We start from the raw sequence: 19,789 nt of genomic DNA on the forward strand, positions 1-19,789 counted from the left end.
TCTTCAGACACTCCAGAAGAGGGCGCCAGATCTCGTTACGGATGGTTGTGAGCCACCATGTGGTTGCTGGGATTTGAACTCTGGACCTTTGGAAGAGCAATCGGGTGCCCTCACCCACTGAGCCATCTCACCAGCCCCGGCTTGTATGTTCTTAGTTAACCATCCCCACCGGCAGTCCTGGTGCACTGGAAGGGGACACTGTTGATACTAGCAGAGACCAGCCTGACTCAGTGGTTCAAGTACCTGAGCCAAAACACACAGAGAATGAGGGAGGAAGCAAGGATGATGAGGGGCACAGAGTCTCAGAATCGTGGCTGAGTGCTCAGGCAGAGGGGCCAGTCTGACGTTATAGCAAGTGCCTGCCTGCCTGCTTCCCCTTGTTCTGCCTCTCCTACTCCCTACATAACCTGCTGGCTAGAGGTGAGACAGAAGATGGGTTTTTCAGGTGTTAATCCACTGTCTTCTCCGACTGCCAGCTCTCTAAACAAAGAAAAGATTGTATTTTTTGTTTTGGTTTTGGGTCTCATTGTGTAACTGGCCTGGAACTAGCTCTGTAGACCAGGCTGCCCTCAGATTCACAGAGATCCACCTGCCTCTGCTTCCCCAAGTCCTGGGATGGAAGGTGTGTGCCACCATACCTGGCAGAAAGTGTATAATCTTAAGATTTGGTTTCTCTCTCTTGTTCACTGGCTTCTGCACGTGACAGCAATGAACTACTGCTGTCATTCACTGCCGAGGTTACCGGCCACCATGTGCACATACAGTGGCTTACTATATCCTCTGTCAGGGTACAGTACTTGTCTCTACTTCTATGCTGTGTAGAATGATGTCCCTCTGAAGAGGACTGCAACCTCATTTCCTGACATGCATATGTTATTTAGTAATTTCATGATAATAAGACAGACAACAGGGCTGGAGAGATGGCTCAGTGGTTAAGAGCACCAACTACTCTTCCAAAGGTCCTGAGTTCAATTCCCAGCAACCACATGGTGGCTCACAACCATCTGTAATGAGATCTGATGTCCTCTTCTGGTGCATCTGAAGATAGCTACAGTGTATTTAGATATAATAATAAATAAATCTTAAAAAAAGACAGACAACAATAGAGGGATACATGTATACACATACACACACACACACATACACACACACACACACACACACACACACATTCACTCACTCATACATAACTGTTATATACTATTGATACCTTGAGGTAAGCAGTCCAAAACGCAGAGCAATATTTGAAGATTTTTTTTGTTTGTTTGTTTTGGTTTGGTTTTTCGAGACAGGGTTTCTCTGTGTAGCCCTGGCTGTCCTGGCACTCACTTTGTAGATCAGGCTGGCCTCGAACTCAGAAATCCGCCTGCCTCTGCCTCCCGAGTGCTGGGATTAAAGGCGTGTGCCACCACGCCCGGCTGCAATATTTGAAAATAGCCAATTTCACAGCAAAAATCTTTCTTAAAAGTACAAAATAGGGCAAGGCATTGGTGGAGCACGCCTTTAATCTCAACACTCAGGAGGCAGAGGCAGGTGGATCTTTGAGTTTGAGGCCAGCCTGGTCTACAGAGTGAGTTCCGGGGCAGCCAGGGCTACACAGAGGAACTCTGCCTCATTCATTCCCTCTAAAAATTACAAAATAGGGTTGGAGAAATGGCTCGGTGGTTAAGAGCACTTGGCTACTCTTGCAAACAACCTGGGTTCGGTTCCCAATCCCCACATGGTGTATTATCCAAAACGAATTCAAGACCACCCTGTACCTCCCCCTTCAAAAAGGACTTTCCAAACTGTACTAGCAGGCCAAGTGCAGAGCCAGATAAGGACGCTGGCTGACTAAACAAATGTAAAAACAGAGTTTTAGCAGTCAAAATGATTAAGCCTGCAGCTACCAAAATAATATTAGCTGTTCTCAGAGAAATAACCATAACAAGATTAGCAATTCTCTTGCCCCCTGCCCCACACTGAATTCTGACAAAAACCACAAACCACCCTGACCTTGTTGCGAGAATTCCCCTGACGTTAATAGCTGTGACGTTAATAGCTGTGACGTTAATAGCTGATCCATAAGTTCAAAATGTACTATTACTTTACTGACCAAATCATAATACCCACTATGGGGGCAAGCCAAGTGAGTCACTAGGCCAAAGGGTTACTTAGTCACTATACAAACCAACCAATGCCTGAAAGGGTTACTTGCTACACCAGTGAGAACCCTGTTGCTCAAATCTGCCCCTTACAAAGGTATAAAAAGTGTGTTCTTTCTTTGTTCTGGGTCTCTCCTCTGGCCTGCGTGCTGAGAGGGGAGTCCCCAACATGTTGGATCAATAAAAATCCTTATGTGTTTTGCAGCGATGGTGGTCTCTGTGGTCCTTGTGAGTAGGGTCTTTTGACAAACTCCAACAATGGCAGCTCCCAACCATCTGTAACTCCAGTTCCAGAGGACCCAACGCTCTCTACTGACCCTCTCAGGCACCAGGCATACATGTGGTGCACATACATACATATATGCAGGCAAAACACTCATACACACACAATAAAGTAAATAAGACTAATTTTTTAAAGATTATAAAATAAGTCATATAAGCAGTCAATTCAAATGAAAGAAAAATAAGTTTGTTAAAATTAGAAAGTATAAATGTCCTATGGCTTCAATCAGTTCATATTACAGCTTCCATTAAATATACATCTGCATATACAGAGGTGTATATGTGTTATGTGCACATGTGTATACATGATAAGGGGTGTATTCTCTAACTCTCTCCACCTTACTTTTTGAGACAGGATCTCTTGCTGGTCTGGAGCGCACTATTTCGGCTAGGCTGGTTGACCGGCCAGTTCGAGACCCTTCTGTTTGTGTTTCTCCAAAGCTGGGATAGCAGGCCTGCGCTGAGGGTTCTGGGATCTGAACCCAGGCCGTCATGCTTGTGTGACACGTGCTTCACAGGTCCAGCCATTCCCTCAGTCCCAGGAGCTTACATTTCTAACTTCATGCAGTTTTTAAAAATGTACAAGGTTTATTAGAATGGTTGGGGCAGATGACTTAAAATTATTAAAGAGAGGAAGACATGGGGAGGGGGCAAAGAGAAAAGATTAGCTGGCCCCACGCTTACACACACTTGTCTCTTAAGGATACCCTCTTAAGGGGGTGGGGGGTGGGGGGTGGGGGGCAGGGTTCCAGCTGTGGGCTGCCACCCGAGCAGGAGGACAGTTCCAGCTGTGGGCTGCCGCCCGCCCGAGCAGGAGGACAGTTACCTTTTCCTGTGCTTCTGCTGCTTTGGATTTCTCCCGCGCCAGCTTTTCCTGTAGGCCCTGCTGGGATTTAAGGCTCTGCGTCTGCCTAAGCCCCTCCAGCTCCAGCTCCTTGACTTTCTGCTGACAGTGCTTCCACTCTGCTGTGAGCGAGGAATGCAGCCTGGCGTTGTCCAGCAACTTCTCCTGGGCCTGCTTGAGTTCAATTTTGATCTGGAGTTGGGGCATAAGTAAAAAAAATCATAAAAACAGGGCTGGGGATGCAGTTAATGGTAGAAAGCATTCCCGAGACCCATAGCACACGCGTGCCTAAACACACACACACACACACACACACACACACAGATAAAAATCAACATGGAGGCTGGCAAGATGGTTCAGCCAGCAAAGGTGCTTGCCACCAAGCTTGGTGACCTGAGTTCAACCCCCTTAAACCATTACAATGTCTCTGCTCTCCTCGCATCTGGTACTGAAGCAGGGGCTTTGGAGGGCTGATGATGCTTTGGAAACATTACTGACAAGAACAAATCTGTTCCTGGCTCATTTCTTCTCAAAAGGAACTCTGGCCTATCAGAAAGTCTGGAGTTCTCATTTCTTCACAACCTTGCTTCAAGAAAACTCAACAAGTCCAACGGGCGAGCAGGGCCCTGAATTCCAGGAAAAGAACAAAACAAAGAGTGAGGTATTTGGTGCACCAGATTGGTTCAGGGTCAGGAAAGCCAAGCCTCTCACTGCCAAAGAGGAGGGCACTCTCCCTCCCTAGCATACTGTCCATTACTCCCCAGGCCAGGGAATCTAAAGGCTGTGAGCCTCAGTGATGGAGCCCACAGGCACCGTTTAGAGATGCTGTTGAAGTCAGACTGCACTGGTCTAAAAGCTGTTAAGCCAACAACCTCTGTCTCCAGGGTGGCTTCTGCAGCCTAAAGAGGATCCAGTACAGTGTCTCGGTGTTCCGGGTGGCACAGAGCAGATGTGGGGAAGCAACTTGGATATCGGTAGAGAAAGAGTTTTCAGAGCCACCAGTGTGCTGGCTTGGTTTATACTGTTCTAGGTGGTGTCCCCGGACATCCACTTTGTAATGTGTTAAACTACCTATCATTATTTTATGCACATTCTTGGTAGTATAATCCACAACCAAATGGTTCAAAGGTAACAAAATAAGTATTCTGGGATGTTAATTACTCTAGCATGCCTAACAGTAGTGACCCAGAGTTTGATCATCCGAGTGGATTTTAGGAAATCAGTCCTATAGTGGGTAAGAGCATGGGCTATGCTGGTGGCACATTTGCAGCCCCCACATCAGTGGCTCACAACTGCCTGGAACTCCTACTCCAGGCTGTCCAAAGGCTCTGGCCCCTGTGAGCACCTGCACTCATGTACACACATGTACACGAGAGCACACATCCATACATAGCACACGCACGCACACACACACACTGACTCTGCATTTGCAAATCTAAGGTCTCAAAATGACTCCAGGCTGAGGAAAAGTACAATGTGGAAAGTCAAATCCACTCATGTTTCAATTCAAATTCTACAGTCTGCTAGCTTTGCAACCCTGGTGGCTCTGACAACTCTGAGGAGGTTTATGAGAGATACGGCCACTCTGTACATAAAAGGTAGTTACTGTACATGATACCACTACACGCCTGGCTCCAAGAGCCAGTAAACAGCATCTTCCCTCTTTATGAAGTGATCATTTTTCCATTCCTGAAAGACTGCCTATTGAATAGATATTTATAAGGGGCCAATTAGGATCTGTGTCATTCTGGTCATTGTAGAAAGACATACGATTGCTTGAGTATGTCCAGAGGTGAGTTGGACATGGTGATGTGTGCCTGGGATCTCGGCATTTGACATGTGGAGACAGAAGTAAGATGAGGAATCTTCATAGGGCTAACTAAGGTCAGCGTTGGCTTCACAGTGATTTCAGGACCAGCCTGGTCTACAGGATACTGTCTTAAAACAAGCTGATAGCCGGGCGTGGTGGCGCATGCCTTTAATCCCAGCACTTGGGAGGCAGAGGCAGGCGGATTTCTGAGTTCGAGGCCAGCCTGGTCTACAAAGTGAGTGCCAGGACAGCCAGGGCTACACAGAGAAACCCTGTCTCGAAAAACCAAAAAAATAAAAAAATAAAAAAAACAAGCTGATCTAAGAGGCCTTCTGTTTGACACTCCAGGTCTCTGCCACGCCCAGTTTGGTGGTACTGGGGATTAACCCAAGGTCTCCTATAGTCTAGACAAATACTCTACCAACTGAGCTACCTCTCCAGTCCCTGAAAATTGAAATTTAGAACCTTATATAGAGTTTCTAATATATATTAGAAACCAAGTCTGTAATGTATATTTATAGAACTGAATTGTATCTGGAAGAATACATTATTTATAATGGTGCCTTGTTCTGAACGTTTGTGTTTCAAAAAACAACTGTGAAACATCTGGGACACCTTCCCCCCTCCCCCCTTATGAATACATTTACTGGGAAGAAATACACCTGGCTATATGCAACTAATGCAGGGAGACCAGTCACTGAAATTAAATTAAATGTTAAAACATTTGCAATAAGGGGCTGGAGAGAGGGCTCAGTGGTTTACAGCACTGATCTCTCTAAAGTCCAGTTCTGACTCTAGGGGTCCTGAGTTCAATTCCCAGCAACTACATGGTGGCTCACAACCATCTGTAAAGGGATCCAATGCACTCTTCTGGTGTGTCTGAAGACAGCTGCAGTGGACTCATATAATAAAATAAATAAATAAATCTTTTTACAAAAATGTTAACTTATAAAAGGAAAAAAACAAAGAAAACAAACACTTGAGATACAGGTTTCAACAGACTCTGTCACTAAACACTTTTTTACGGACTGATAGCATCTGCACCGTTGGCAGCAGAGAGAGTGAGTGGAAGTGGGGAGTTAATGAATAGTTGGCCTGGCCCATTCCTCCGTGGATCGATTTTGAGGATTTTGAGTAGTAATGCCGGAGAATGGAGACTTGGCTCTCTCAAGCTGCGGCTGAGAGCGGGCAGGAAAGGCTGTGCCCGGGAGAGAGAGTGTTACCTTGATGTTCTCCTCCTGGAGCAAGCTGTTATGTTGTTTCAAGTCCAGGCTCCGGCCCCGCTCGTACCGCAGCTCCTTCTCAGCCGAGTTGCACAGGATCTGCAGGCGGTGCAGGTTCTGCCGCAGTTCCCGCAGTTCCCCTTGATGCTGGCAGCTTGTTTTCTCTCCAGATGTTAGATACTGAGGCAAACATTGTAAGAGAGAAAGGCGCTTGAGAGAGCACCGCTGGCGGTGTGAGGGGATCTGGGGGCTCACGGACGAGGGCTTCCGGAGTTAGTTCCATCACCTACAACAAAGGATGCTTCTACACCGTGCATGGTGGTGCTCCTGTAATCAAAAGCTTCTCTACACTGGTGTGCAAAGGCCAGCGAACCATGGGAACAAAAGCAGCTGTGCACCGTCAATTAACCTTTCAAATTCTAAAATCAATGAAAGGCAAACAAAATAGAGGATTTTTAGAGTAAAACACTCCCTTTTGAGTCTCAGAACTACAAAATACTTTAATAACGAAAACCAGGAACCCACATTATTTTCTAAAAACAGTACCCCTTGTGTGCTTGATGCCTGTGGAGGCCAAAAAAGGGTCAGGTCTGCTATAACTGGAGATACGGATAGTTGTGGTTGCTGCGAATTAAACCTGGGACCTCTGGAAGAGCAGACAGTGCTCTTTTTTTTAAAAAGATTTATTTATTTATTATATATAAGTACACTGTAGCTGTCTTCAGACACTCCAGAAGAGGGCTTCAGATTTTGTTACGGATGGTTGTGAGCCAACATGTGGTTGCTGGGATTTGAACTCAGGACCTTTGGAAGAGCAGTCGGCACTCTTAACTGCTGAGCCATCTCACCAGCGCCCGCAGACAGTGCTCTTAATTGCTGAGCCACCTCTCCAGCCCCACATTTAGTTTTTAAATTTTTATTACATTTGTGTGTGTGCATGTGTGTGTGCCTGCATGTGTGTATTACATTTATGTGTGTGCCTGTGTGTGTGTATGTATGTTACATCTGTGTGTGTGCCTGTGTGTGTGCCAGTGTATTACATTTGTGTGTGTGCCTGTGTGCATGCATGTGTGCTACATTTGCGGGTGTGCCTGTGTATCAGTGTGAGTATTACATTTGTGTGTGTGCTTGTGTGTGTATGTGTGTTACATTTGTGTGTGTGTTTGTGTGTGTTTGTGTGTGTTTGTGTGTGTGCCAGTGTGTATATTACATTTGTGTGTGTGCCTGTGTGTGTGTATGTGTTACATTTGTATGTGTGCCTGTGTGTGTGCCAGTGTGTATATTACATTTGTGTGTGTGCCTGTGTGTGTGCCAGTGTGTATATTACATTTGTGTGTGTGTGCCTGTGTGCACGTATGTGTTACATTTGTGTGTGTGCCTGTGTACCAGTGTGTGTATTACATTTGTGTGTGTGCTTGTGTGTGTATGTGTGTTACATTTGTGTGTGTGCCTGTGTGTGTGTATATGTGTTACATTTGTGCGTGTGCCTGTGTGTGTGCATGTGCCAGTGTGTGTATTACATTTGTGTGTGTGCCTGTGTGTGTGCCAGTGTGTGTATTACATTTGTGTGTGTGCCTGTGTGTGTGTATGCCTGTGTGTGTGTGTGCCAGTGTGTGTATTACATTTGTGTGTGTGCCTGTGTGTGTGTGTGTGCCAGTGTGTGTATTACATTTGTGTGTGCCTGTGTGTGTGTGCCTGTGTTCGTGTGTTACATTTGTATGTGTGCCTCTGTGTGTGCGCGTGTATGTATGTGCGTGCATGTGTGTTACATGTGTGTGTATGTATGTGCACGTGTGTGTATTACATGTGTGTATGTATGTGCATGCGTGTGCTACGTGTGTGTGTGTGTGTGTTTGCGTGCGTGTGCACATGTGTACATATGCGTGCCACAGTGCATGTGTGGCAATCAGAGGACAACTCTCAGGAGTTACTGAGCCATTTCACTAGCCCAGCTAAAGAGAATTAATAAAATAAGGATTAAATACCAACCAAGGAGGGCTCTGGGGAGCCAGTTTGCTATTCTTCCTTGGGACAGAGTGAGAGCTGCTTGCTTTCTGGGGGCTGTCTGGGAAGCATATCTTCCTCATGTGTGTGACCCCAGCTATAAAATCATTTTCATTGCTACTTCCTGTAATTATGCTACTGCTATGACTCGTAATGTAAACATCTGTGTTTTCTGATGGTCTTAGGTTAGGTTAACTCTGTGAAAAGGTTGCTCAACTTCCAAGTGGGCCGAGACCCACAGGTTGAGAACCACTGCTCTATAGGCTGCAGACCTGGGTTTAATCACTTCTGCAACGTGGGCAAATACCATCTACCTTGTGCCTAACTAAGGCCTCTGTTTGTCCACCTGTAAGATGGACAGATTATATTCCTACTCCATCATGTCACTTAATGAACACGGGTAACCGGTTTAGTGCAGTACCCACAGCACAACAATATACCCAAAACGTCAGAAAAACATTTTAAGTCTACCAAGCTAATTCTGCTTACAACTTGGTTCAAGAACAGTAAAGAAGGAAACCTCGCCTGGACTAGTGTTAACCAGACCATCAGCACCCACAGCTGACGTCACAAAATACTCCTGATACAACGCCCACTCTGCCCATGTGAGAGGCTACCACGACTCTTTCCCTATTTATAAGCATTCGGAAAGGTCTGGCATCTGGCTTGTCTGTTGCTAAAATTGTACATTTAGTAAGATTAAGCTAGGGGGGCTGGAGAGATGGCTCAGTGTTTAAGAGCCCTGACTGCTCTTCCAAAAGTCCAATTCCCAGCAACCACATGGTGGCTCACATCCATCTGTAATGGGATCTGATGCCCTCTTCTGGTGTGTCTGAAGACAGCTATAGTGTATTCATATACATAAAATAAATCTTAAAAATAAAAGAAGACTAAGCTAATATAGCACCTTACTAGCCTTACTAGATACTACCATCTGGCATCAGGGGTGAAGAACAGCACACACACACACACACACACACACACACACACANANANAGAGAGAGAGAGAGAGAGAGAGAGAGAGAGAGAGAGAGAATGAACTTGTCATCAGTGCCCAGAACAGGACAGAAATTGTCCAAACTCTACTCGCTTACCTGCATCTTTGCCATGCAATCATGGGGCTAGAGAGATGGCTCAATGGTTAAGAGGACCCAGGTTCAATTCCCAGCCTCAACATGGTGTTCACAACTGTCTGTAACTCCAATCCTAGGAGGTCCAACACCCTCTTGTGGCCTCTTCAGGCACTGAGTGTGACTGGTGCACAGTCATGCATGCAGGCAAATACACACACACACACACACACACACACACACACACACACACACACACACACACACTGAAGAAAGACTGTGTGCAACAGCTGACGTGGGAAACAAAGTTCAAATAGAAATAATCAACCTTTCATGAGCTCCACAGGTCCTTTTTTTCTCTTTTATGACTAAGAAAGAGGGGTTTTCCTTTCAATACATCTTAGTGGCACAACTGGATATTTTGCATACAAGACGAAGGTGGACCCTTTCTTGTAACACACAGTATTTGAAACTGGATCTAAGATTTAATTATAAAGGTAAAAAAATAAAAATAGTCTCAGAAGAAACATGAGAACAAAGCCTTCTCATGCTCATTTAGATAAGATCATGAGACAAACACTAAAAAAGTGTAAATGGATCTGGGAGTGGTGGTGCACGTCTTTAGCCCCAGCCCTCAGGAGGCAGAGTCGGGTGGATCTCTGTGAGTTTAAGGCTGGCCTGGTCTACAAAGCAAGTCCAGGATAGCCAGTACTACACAGAGAAACCCTGTTTCAAAAGACCAAAACAAAACAAAAAAACAAAAACAAACAAACAAACAAAAAACCCAACCCAACAACAACAACAAAAAACCAAATGGTGCTGGATGTGGTATTGAACCCTTAATCCCAACACTCAGGAGGCAGAAGCAGGCAGATCTCTGAGTTCAAGGCTAGCCTGGTCTACAGAGTGAGTCCCAGGACAGGCAGGGTTACACAGAGCAACAAACAAGCAAGCAAACAATTGTAAATGGGGGGCAGTGTCTGGGAGATGTCTCAGAGGTAGAAGCACTTGCTATGTAAGCAAGATAACCAGAGGTCAGGGCCTGCAAACTCACGTAAAATGCTGGCTGGGTGGATGGAAGTGGCAGTCTGCTTGTAATCCTTTCCTTGGAAGGCAGAGGCAGACGATCCTTTGAACAAGCTGATTAGTTAGAAGAACCCTATCAGCCACCTCTGGGTTTGATTGAGAGACCCTGCCTCAAAGATAAGGTGGAAGACTGATGAAGGATGACACCCAACATCAACCTTGGGCCTCCACGCTTACATGCGTACATGTGTACATGTGTATATACGTACATGTGTACATAGGTGTCTGTACTCCCAAGGAAGCAAACAAGGATACATACACCACACACACACACACACACACACACACACACACGCACACGCACACGAAAAGAAAAACTCATAAATGGGTGTTTACATAATAAAAACATATGTGTATCAATGGGCAGTGACAGGAAAATGAAGAGACAGTCCATTGAGGGGCTATAATATTTGAGTATCAAATATCTAATAAGGTATATACAGAATAAATAATAAACTTTTACAACTCAACAAGACAAAACAAATGTAGTCCAATTAAAACTAGGGAAAGGAGTCAACTAGACATTTCTCTAATGACAATGTGTAAGAGACTGTAAAAACATTTTAAAATACATCATGTCATTATACTCATTAGGAAAATAAAAATCAAAGCCACAAATATGACAGGGATTAAAATGACTATATTTTTAAAAACAAGACAATAATAGTTTTGGCAAATATGAAAAAGAAAAACTGAGACCATGTACAGTATTTGTATGCCTCAGTGATTTTATTTTGATGGTAATGATGGTATTAGAAACACACCAGGATTTGGAATGGCTGCATGTGCGTGGAGTCCTGGTGCTGGGGAGACTGAGGCAGGAGGCTCTGCTGGTGGGGGCCAGCCAACTGAGGCTCTAAAGAGACGCTGACTCACAAATAACGACAAACAATAAGCAGCCTCCAAACCCCAAACAAAGCATGAGATGGATAGGCACACATTTTCACACCAGCGCTATTCATAATAATCCAGCAGTCAACAACTAATGTTAAATGTGGCCTAGCCATAGAAACGTCATCAGCCTAAAACGAACAGTGAATACTGACACCACCTTGAACAGACTTTGAAAACAGTGACACGAAACACATCAGTCACAAAAGGTCTCCTGGCATGTGATTCTAAATATATCGGGAAGACCCAGAACAGACAAACCCACGGTGAGCAGGGGCAATAAAGGAAATCGGGTGTCATGTAAGTGGGAGTGGCCTAGCTTTAACTGACAGCTTGGTCCAGCTTAGAGGCATTCAAAGCACTCTACCTGAGGAATGGGTTGCATGGTGTTGTGTTTTCTCACATCTCCTGCTTTCAGAGATGTTAGATGCTTTTTGTCTGATCTTGTAGCCAAGTAAATAGTGTGCCTGGAGATACTTTAATAAGACTATGGGCTTAGCCTGCTGTCCTACTGTGTACTCAGTCTAAGTTTACTCTGCCAGGGTTTCTCTGTGTAGCCCTGGCTGTCCTGGAACTCACTTTGTAGACCAGGCTGGCTTTGAACTCAGAAATCGGCCTTCCTCTGCCTCCTGAGTGCTGGGATTAAAGGCCTGCACCACCACGCCTGGCTTGTTTACTCTGCTTTTAAGAGAACAATGTAACCAACCATACTAAGCCTTGGGTTTCCCATGCAATGAATTTTTACAACCTAAGCTAAGTGCACAACTTTAAGTTATAAACTCTTCCATACAAATACTGTACCTAGAGTAATGTTATGGTGTATGTATGTGTGTGTGGTCTATGTATAAGTTTATGTGTACATGTGTGTGTGTGCATGCATGTGCATGTCTATGTGTATGCCACATATTTCTCTGGGAGAGACATGAGAGAAACAGCCTTGGAGAACAAGGAGGGAGATCTGGGGCCAAAAGTGAGTTTGCAGCCTTGCCCGGCTGCCAACAGAGACATCAGTACTTCCCCCCACTATCCATCGCCACCAACTTCGTGGACAGAGGGGTGGCGTGGGAGCTAGTGTCAGTTTTAAAGCTGCAGTAAGGTGGGCTTAGGTCCTGATCTTGCTTATAGAGGTGCTACAGCTCTCTAGATCCTATTCAGACACCGAGCTTCTCTAACGAATGCAAGCATGCCACACAACTCTGGGATAACAAATACGAGCGGGCAGATGATGATAGCTTGGGGTGGTCCCTATGCTTTGCTTGGGCAATCTAAGTGGGCTCTGCGCTCACACATCCTGATACAGAACTTTACAACTTGGGGTAATCTTCAGCACTCTGTATTGTCACCTCCACACTGATAGACTTTTGAGTTTTGAGAAAAGCATCAACAGGTGGAAAGAGGAGATCTGCTGGACCATGAGCCATCTAGTTGGACCAAACACATGCACGAGCCCCATCTACCTTATTCATTGCATCCAGGTAATTCATTTTGGTTGAATAAATAAGAACAACTTTTTTTTCAATAACTCATGGTCATTAGGGGAAGAAAAATATACTGAGCCACACTAGAATTTCCTGAGGCCCCAAGAGGCTGTGTGGCTGTAGAACTATTTGCCCTTCCACAAAGTGACTACACGAGAAACTTCCTTAGGATTTTTGCATGTTATTCAGCCAAACTTGCTTTTTGTCATAACTGTGGGGGTGTTCTTGGTTTTGTTGTTTGAGAATTTCATGCATTCGCATAATGTGCTTTGATCTACCCACCTGCATTCCCTGCCCTTCAACCTGTCCGCCATCCTCCCTCCACCTCTTCCCAGTTTTGGGCATTGACTAACAAGAGCTTCAAACAAATGGGGAAGAGAAATTAGACTAGCAAATTAGCCAGGAATTACTTTTTAGATGTTACATGTAGGCAAAATTTTATACTCTTAGCTGAGCATGGTAGCACATACCTGCAATCCCATCAGTCAGGAGTGAGGCCAGCCTGGGCTACATTCTGAACTTCCAGTCCAGTCTGGCTGCAAAGCAATACCCTGACCCCCCAAACCAAACAATTCACCACCAACAAAACCCCAAACAACAACGATGACTTTGTAATTGTTAGGTTTCTCTTTTCACATCTTCCCAAGCAGGCTGCTCTGGCCCAGTGTCCAAGAGGGGAGAGGATGGGGTCTCAATGGGAGTTCTTGTTGGGCATTTGAAGTCATGCTCTTCTTTGGGCTTTTGAGCCAAACAAGGTCTGACTTCTCCTTACTCTCCTTGTGCCTTGTGTGTGTGCTCGTGTATAATCTCTCTCTCTCTCTCTCTCTCTCTCTCATCTCTATCTCATTCTGCAGCACAAGCTGTCTTTGAACTACTGTGTGGTCCCTCCCTCCTCAGTCTCCTGTGGGTCAGACAGGAGACTACGTTTCTGATGCATTTTCTGATCGTTTCGACCCACAGCTTGAGAAGTGCCGGGGTATAGTCACGAGGCATCAAGCCTGGTTATATTTTAATTACTATGGCTTCTTCAACTTTTAAATTCTACTTCCAAATCTGTTTACTTCCTCCTTCTCCCTTCCCATGCTGGATTCCATCCAGGGCATGCTTACATCTCCAGCCCTTGACTTACATTTTAAAAAAAGAAGAAGACATTTTTGGCTGCTTATGGTATCCCATGCCTTTAATCCTAGCACTCTGGAGAGACATGCAGATCTCTGTGATTCAGCCCGGCCTGGATACAGTTCCAAGACCAGCCAGGATTACACAGTGAAACATTGTCTCAAAGTAAATAAATTGATAGATAGTAAAATTAATAAATAAATTGATAGATAGTAAAATTAAAGGTTTCTCTCTCTCTCTCTCTCTCTCTCTCTCTCTCTCTCTCTCTCTCTGTGTCTGTCTGTCTGTCTGTCTGCGCATGTGACTTTGGGTACTCTCAGAGAGGCCAGAGATGTTAAAAACCCCTTCGAGTTACAAGCAGTTGTGGGTTCTGGGCATCGAGCTCAGGTTCTCTGTAAGAGCAGAGCTCACTCTTAACTGCTGAGTCAGCTCTCCAGCCTGCCTTTCCCGGAAGTACATTCTTGACCTAGTTCTCAGCCTTTTTTTTTTTTTTTGAGACAGAGTCACTTACAGTCCTGGCTGGCCTCACTCAACTTCATTATGTAACAAAGGGTGACTCTTGATCCTCCTGCCTCTACCTCTCAAATTCTGGAATAGCAGGAGAACACCTGGCATCTTATCAGCCCTTTAAACTTGGAAGGTGGTTTACTCGCAAATACAATAGTTTTAACAATCTCAAAATAATTTCTGGAAAGGTGTCTACAGAAAAATTTTACTCTGAACAAGAGTCCTGTAAGACTAAGAACCAAAGTGGGGCTGGTGGCCACTCCCTTTAACTCTCTACAAGCAGAGCTGCAATAAATAGCAAATAGACAGGGCCCTATTTAAAACAAGCTCTCTGAAGCCAGTTAAAAAACAAAACAAAACAAAAGAAACCCTAAAATGAACACTTGATTCACTGAGCTCCCTAGGATAGGAAGAGCGGCACGTACCCTGCCATCTCTTCACCCTCATCCATCTGAGACAGAGGTGTGCTTTCTGAGCCTGCCTTGAGCTTACGGCTCAGTGGGGGTCATCCCTGCTCAAAACCCACAGGAAGGCAGGAGGAAAGAAGCAACTCAGGAGAGCTGTGCTGCCCCGCCCCCATAATTAAACAAACAAACAAACAACCCTTCAATAATAAAGTGAATCAGCAGGTTCAGACTTTGGTTGTAATTTTATTACCGCTCAAGTTGTAACGTTGTATAAGAAACCTTAAGAAAGAAGGTTTTTAAAAAAAAAAAAAAAACACAACCAAACAAAAAACGATGCTTAAATCCAGGGCTAGTCAGAAGGACGGGCCCCAGAGCGTGTGTCTGCAGCACATACCTTGGTGCTACTGTCATCTGAACTATCACCACAGCTCTGAGACTGGAGGCTCGCCTCTTCTTCAAGCCTCCCAACTTCCTTGGGCTCCACGGCCAATGGCTGTTCATGACCTCGCATCTGCTGTGACTCCTGCCTCTCTCTGGGGAAAGTGGCCGCCTTCACTGACCCGTCTGGCATTTCCTCCTGTTTACTTTCTCCTAATTCAGAACTTGGTACAAATATAACAACAAAAAACTATCAAACAAATATTCTTGTGGCAGAATAGTGAAGAAGAAAATCCTACACCGTAGGTGATGCCCCCTGCCCCCGCCTCCCCCAAACTTGAATTGTACGGCAGTGGAATTGTTCTTGTGCATTGCATAGCAATGGCTCTTCCCCCCCCCCCCCCCCCCCCCCCCCCCCCCCCCAAATTTAAATGGTTCGCCAGTTAATTTTTTTTTTGCCTTTCCATAGAAATGGTTTTCCCCCCCCCCCCCCACCGCCCTCACTCAGTCACGGAGATGACCCATCTTATATTTTCATATACACGTACAGCCCAATAACCAGTTTAAATGATTTTTCTCCTCTCTGGACTTCTACTATGGCAGTGGGCAGATTTGGGTCATAAAGATTTCCAAATGCCACTCAAAAGCAATAGATACCTCAACGGGAGCTACAGTGGGCTGCAAGGGTTTATGATTGAGAAATAAGGATATCTGAACACTAATCAGGCTGAGTGGTAGTATATAGCTTGGTGAATCATTGACTTGAGCTAAAAAGGGGCAACACTAAAAGTGTACACCCACAGTAAAGATGAGATCATGGAACACAAAATATCCCACAATGGTTTAACAAATAAGTTCTGCGGGGGCCCGCAAGATGGCTCAGTGGATGAAGGTGCTTGCTGCCAAGCCTTGATGACCTGAGTTCAATCCTTGGGACTCAGGTGATGAAAGAGAAGAGTCAAGCTCTTTACTTTGTCCTCCTCTGACCTCTACACAGGTGCTGTGGCATGCTTATATCTTCCACTCTCCAGTAAGTAAATTTTTGTTTTTTAAATAAAAAGTATGCCAGGAAAAGCAGATGAGAGGCAGTTGTCTCCATCCACGTAGTAAGTATCAGGGTCGGGGATCAGGATAGGGTCTGGAGAGACTTCAAGGTGTTTCAGACATTCCTCATCTGTCAGATGTGGCAGGTGGGGAAGAACGAAGTGACATCTGGATTTCTGACTGGGGCAAGTGCGTGGATTAATACAGGGTGAACTAAGGTGACAGGGTATGGATAAGGATGGAGACAGGCTTGAGGTGAGGATGCCGACACAGGAGAGCACGTTAGAAACCCAGACACGAGGAAGAAGGGCTCGGGGATGGAGGGAAGGGCTCAGCCAAGACAGAAAAGAGCAAACAGATTGACTGGAAAGCCAGAGAAAGAGGGAACTCCATGAGCACTTAAGCCACAGAAACAGAAGGAAGGGCGCACCTTCAGCCACCAGAGAATGTACAGAAGTGTGCGCGTGCGCGCGCGCACACACACACACACACACACACACACACACACACTGGGGGTGGGCGTCGCTGCGTTTTGCTTCTGGTGTCTTTCTTTTTTGGCAGGCTGGAACTGAACCCAGGGCCTTCGGCATGCCAGGCAAGCTTTTTGCCTCTAATCTGCCACTGCACAATGGTCCCACTTGTATTTCTAGTCCCCCAATCTGAAGGTTGTTTGGGGTTCCTTGGAACCCAGCCTTGCATGCTCTACAATCATAGCTGCTGTTCACGTTCAAGGAGGAGCTGGCATCACAAAGGAAGAGCCATAAAGAGGTTTAGATTCTGAGGCTGGAGAGATGGCTCGGTGGTTAAGAGCACTGGCTGCTCTTCCAAAGGATCTGAGTTCAGAACCTAGCTGGCAGCTCAGAGCCATCCTTAACTCCAGTTCCAGGGGATGACTCCCCCTTCTGGTCTCCATAGGTACTTCATGCATGTGATGCACAGACATGGACGAGGGCAAAATACCCATACACACAAAAACAATTACTTAGAAACTTAAAAACATCTAAAAATGTTTAGATTCTAAAAAATTGTAAACCATGAGCATAGACTGCCCTGTGGAACTGCAGGTGCTGATCTATTGAGCTGTAATGTAACCTGTCTCCACTGTAATAAAATAATTCTTAAGCCGGGCGTGGTTGCGCACGCCTTTAATCCTAGCACTCGGGAGGCAGAGGCAGGAGAATTTCTGAGTTCGAGGCCAGCCTGGTCTACAAAGTGAGTGCCAGGACAGCCAGGGCTACACAGAGAAACCCTGTCTCGAAAAACCAAAATAAATAAATAAATAAAATAAAATAAAATAAAATAATTCTTAAAGAAAAAGCTCAATGTGTGAGCGGTGGTGCTCGTGGTAATTTTATTTAAGACAGCAGCTGACAGAGACAGACGGTTCTGGCTGGAACATGGTTTTGTCATTTCCCCCAAGGGTACCCCCCTGTGCGAACCAGTGAGGCATGTTTGAGATATCCTTCAACCAGCAAGTGTGAAGAGTAGCCGAGGATGACTTCTGATGTCAGCCTTGGGCCTTGGCATTCGGGCACGCAGGCACACAAACACCCACATGCCGGCACATGCAAAATGCTCTGCTCCCTGGCTGCCAGACTTGCCACAGGATATAATCCCTTCCTGCGTGTGCTCCTTCTGCCGGCAGGCCGTTGGCAGAGATTTGGGGCCATGCTTCTGAACCCCCAGAACCATGAGCGAAAGAATACTATTGAAGACTTCAGCCTCAAGTGTTTGTCAAAGCAAGAGACATGGTCCCCACGTCAGCAAATGAAACAATCAAGCTGGAAGTCAAGTTGCTTTATTTATTTATAATTTGTATTACACTTAAATTTGTGTGTGCGTATGTGTGCACTGTGCATGTGTGACAGAGGACAGCCCGTGGGAGTCAGTTTTATCCTTCTGTCATAGGTCTTAGAGATCAAACTCGGGCTTGGTGGCAAGCACCCTTACCTCCTGAGCCATCTCACCGATGCTACCTTTATCGTTTTGAGATGGGCATCTTTCACTGAGCCTAGACCTTACCAATTTAGCTAGCTGGGTTAGCCCGTGAGTTCTGGGGACACTTCCATCTCCATATGCCAAACCAGTAGGGGAACAGGTGGACAGACACTGGAAATCTGAACTTAGGTCCTCACGCTTGCTTGGCAAGACCTTCGCTGCCTGAGCCATCTCCCCAGCCACCTCTTACATTATCCTTAAGCTTCTTCTCATACTCCAGCTACTGACTACTCTAACTTCTTTATCCTGATTATAATCACTAATCCCCAAATCCTGCTTAATTTTTAATATGCTTTGCACATACAAGGCAGAGTGATTTTCATAAAGCATGAACCAGTTGTTTTGCCCAGGTTGCTAAACTCTATAGGAGGTTTTTTTTTTTAATTTTTATTTTGTTTATTTATTTATTTATTTTGGTTTTTCGAGACAGGGTTTCTCTGTGTAGCCCTGGCTGTCCTGGCACTCACTTTGTAGACCAGGCTGGCCTCGAACTCAGAAATCCGCCTGCCTCTGCCTCCCGAGTGCTGGGACTAAAGGCGTGCGCCACCACGCCCGGCTTTAAATTTTTATTGTGTAAGCTCCTAATGAGGGTTGTGGACACAGCACAGCTTGTAAAGCCCCATGATTAATCCCAATATGGCAAACAAACACCTCCCTGATATAGGCATTGCATGGACCTGCATGTTCAGGATCCTGCCTATATCTTATCCTCATTGCTCCCCTTCCCTATCTCACACAAACATATGCCCCTTGAACAACACATTCTGCCTCTCCCTCCCCCATCTCTCTTTGCCTCTGTCTGTCTACCCACTGCCCCGCACTCCCTCCACCCCCATTTGCCCCTTGATAGACTATTGAGCCAGCAGTGCCTTGTTAAGCTGTCTTCTTCCATCAGACCACAGAGACTATAAAGTCAAACCACCCTCTGTCCAGAACACCTGCCCAGTGGACAAATGGCTAATGTTGAATGTGGTTGTGTTCCACATCTGACTGAAGTGGGGCTGTTAGAGATGGGGGAGATGGAAACACGTGGCAGACACATGGAGGGAAGATACACTGCAATCCTTCCTGTGAAGAGTTTTCTGACTGTCGCATCGCTACAGCCTCTTGCTTCATCATCTGTGGCTCACGGAGGATTAACTGACCTGCCTGTCACCTTCCATCTCCACCTAAGGAGATGCTACAACAACTTCCTTTGGAACCTGTCACACTATCCCTGGTGTATTCTAGGGTTAGGTTTTCCTGATCCCTCCAGAAAACCTAAACATGGTGATCCAGAGTCTCAGTTCCTGGCTTTTGGGCTCACTGGCAGAGACACCCGCCATCTCTCCAATATGTCCTTCCCACCCCACTTATCACCCCACCATCCCTCCAAGATGCCCCTCCCACCATGCATCTCCATTTCCTGGTTGTGAATCTTGGACTCAGAGCTTACTCTAAAGTTAAATTTTGTTTTGTTTTGGTTTTGGTTTTTTGTTTTTGTTTTTTTTTTTTTTTTTTTTTT

The 19,789-nt window shown here is 45.5% G+C and overlaps 1 protein-coding gene across 6 annotated transcripts in view; it reads right to left on the reverse strand.

Moving 5' to 3' along the window:
- Ccdc30 (coiled-coil domain containing 30) overlaps nucleotides 1-19,789 on the reverse strand; it is an 87,590-nt gene that overhangs the window by 29,344 nt on the left and 38,457 nt on the right. For 3 of the 6 annotated variants that reach the window (XM_021159855.1, XM_021159854.1, XM_021159856.2), the window contains 2 exons: nucleotides 6,304-6,483; nucleotides 3,253-3,462 (listed from right to left, as the gene is read on the reverse strand). In XM_021159855.1, the coding sequence (XP_021015514.1) occupies nucleotides 3,253-3,462; nucleotides 6,304-6,483 (390 nt within the window). Of the gene's footprint in view, nucleotides 1-3,252; nucleotides 3,463-6,303; nucleotides 6,484-15,088; nucleotides 15,468-19,789 lie in introns of those variants that run through there. The other 3 variants (XM_021159852.2, XM_021159853.1, XM_021159858.2) reach the window with 2 other exon arrangements.

The sequence above is a fragment of the Mus caroli genome, chromosome 4 (assembly GCF_900094665.2).
Source record: "Mus caroli chromosome 4, CAROLI_EIJ_v1.1, whole genome shotgun sequence".
NCBI classification, from domain to species: Eukaryota; Metazoa; Chordata; class Mammalia; order Rodentia; family Muridae; genus Mus; species Mus caroli.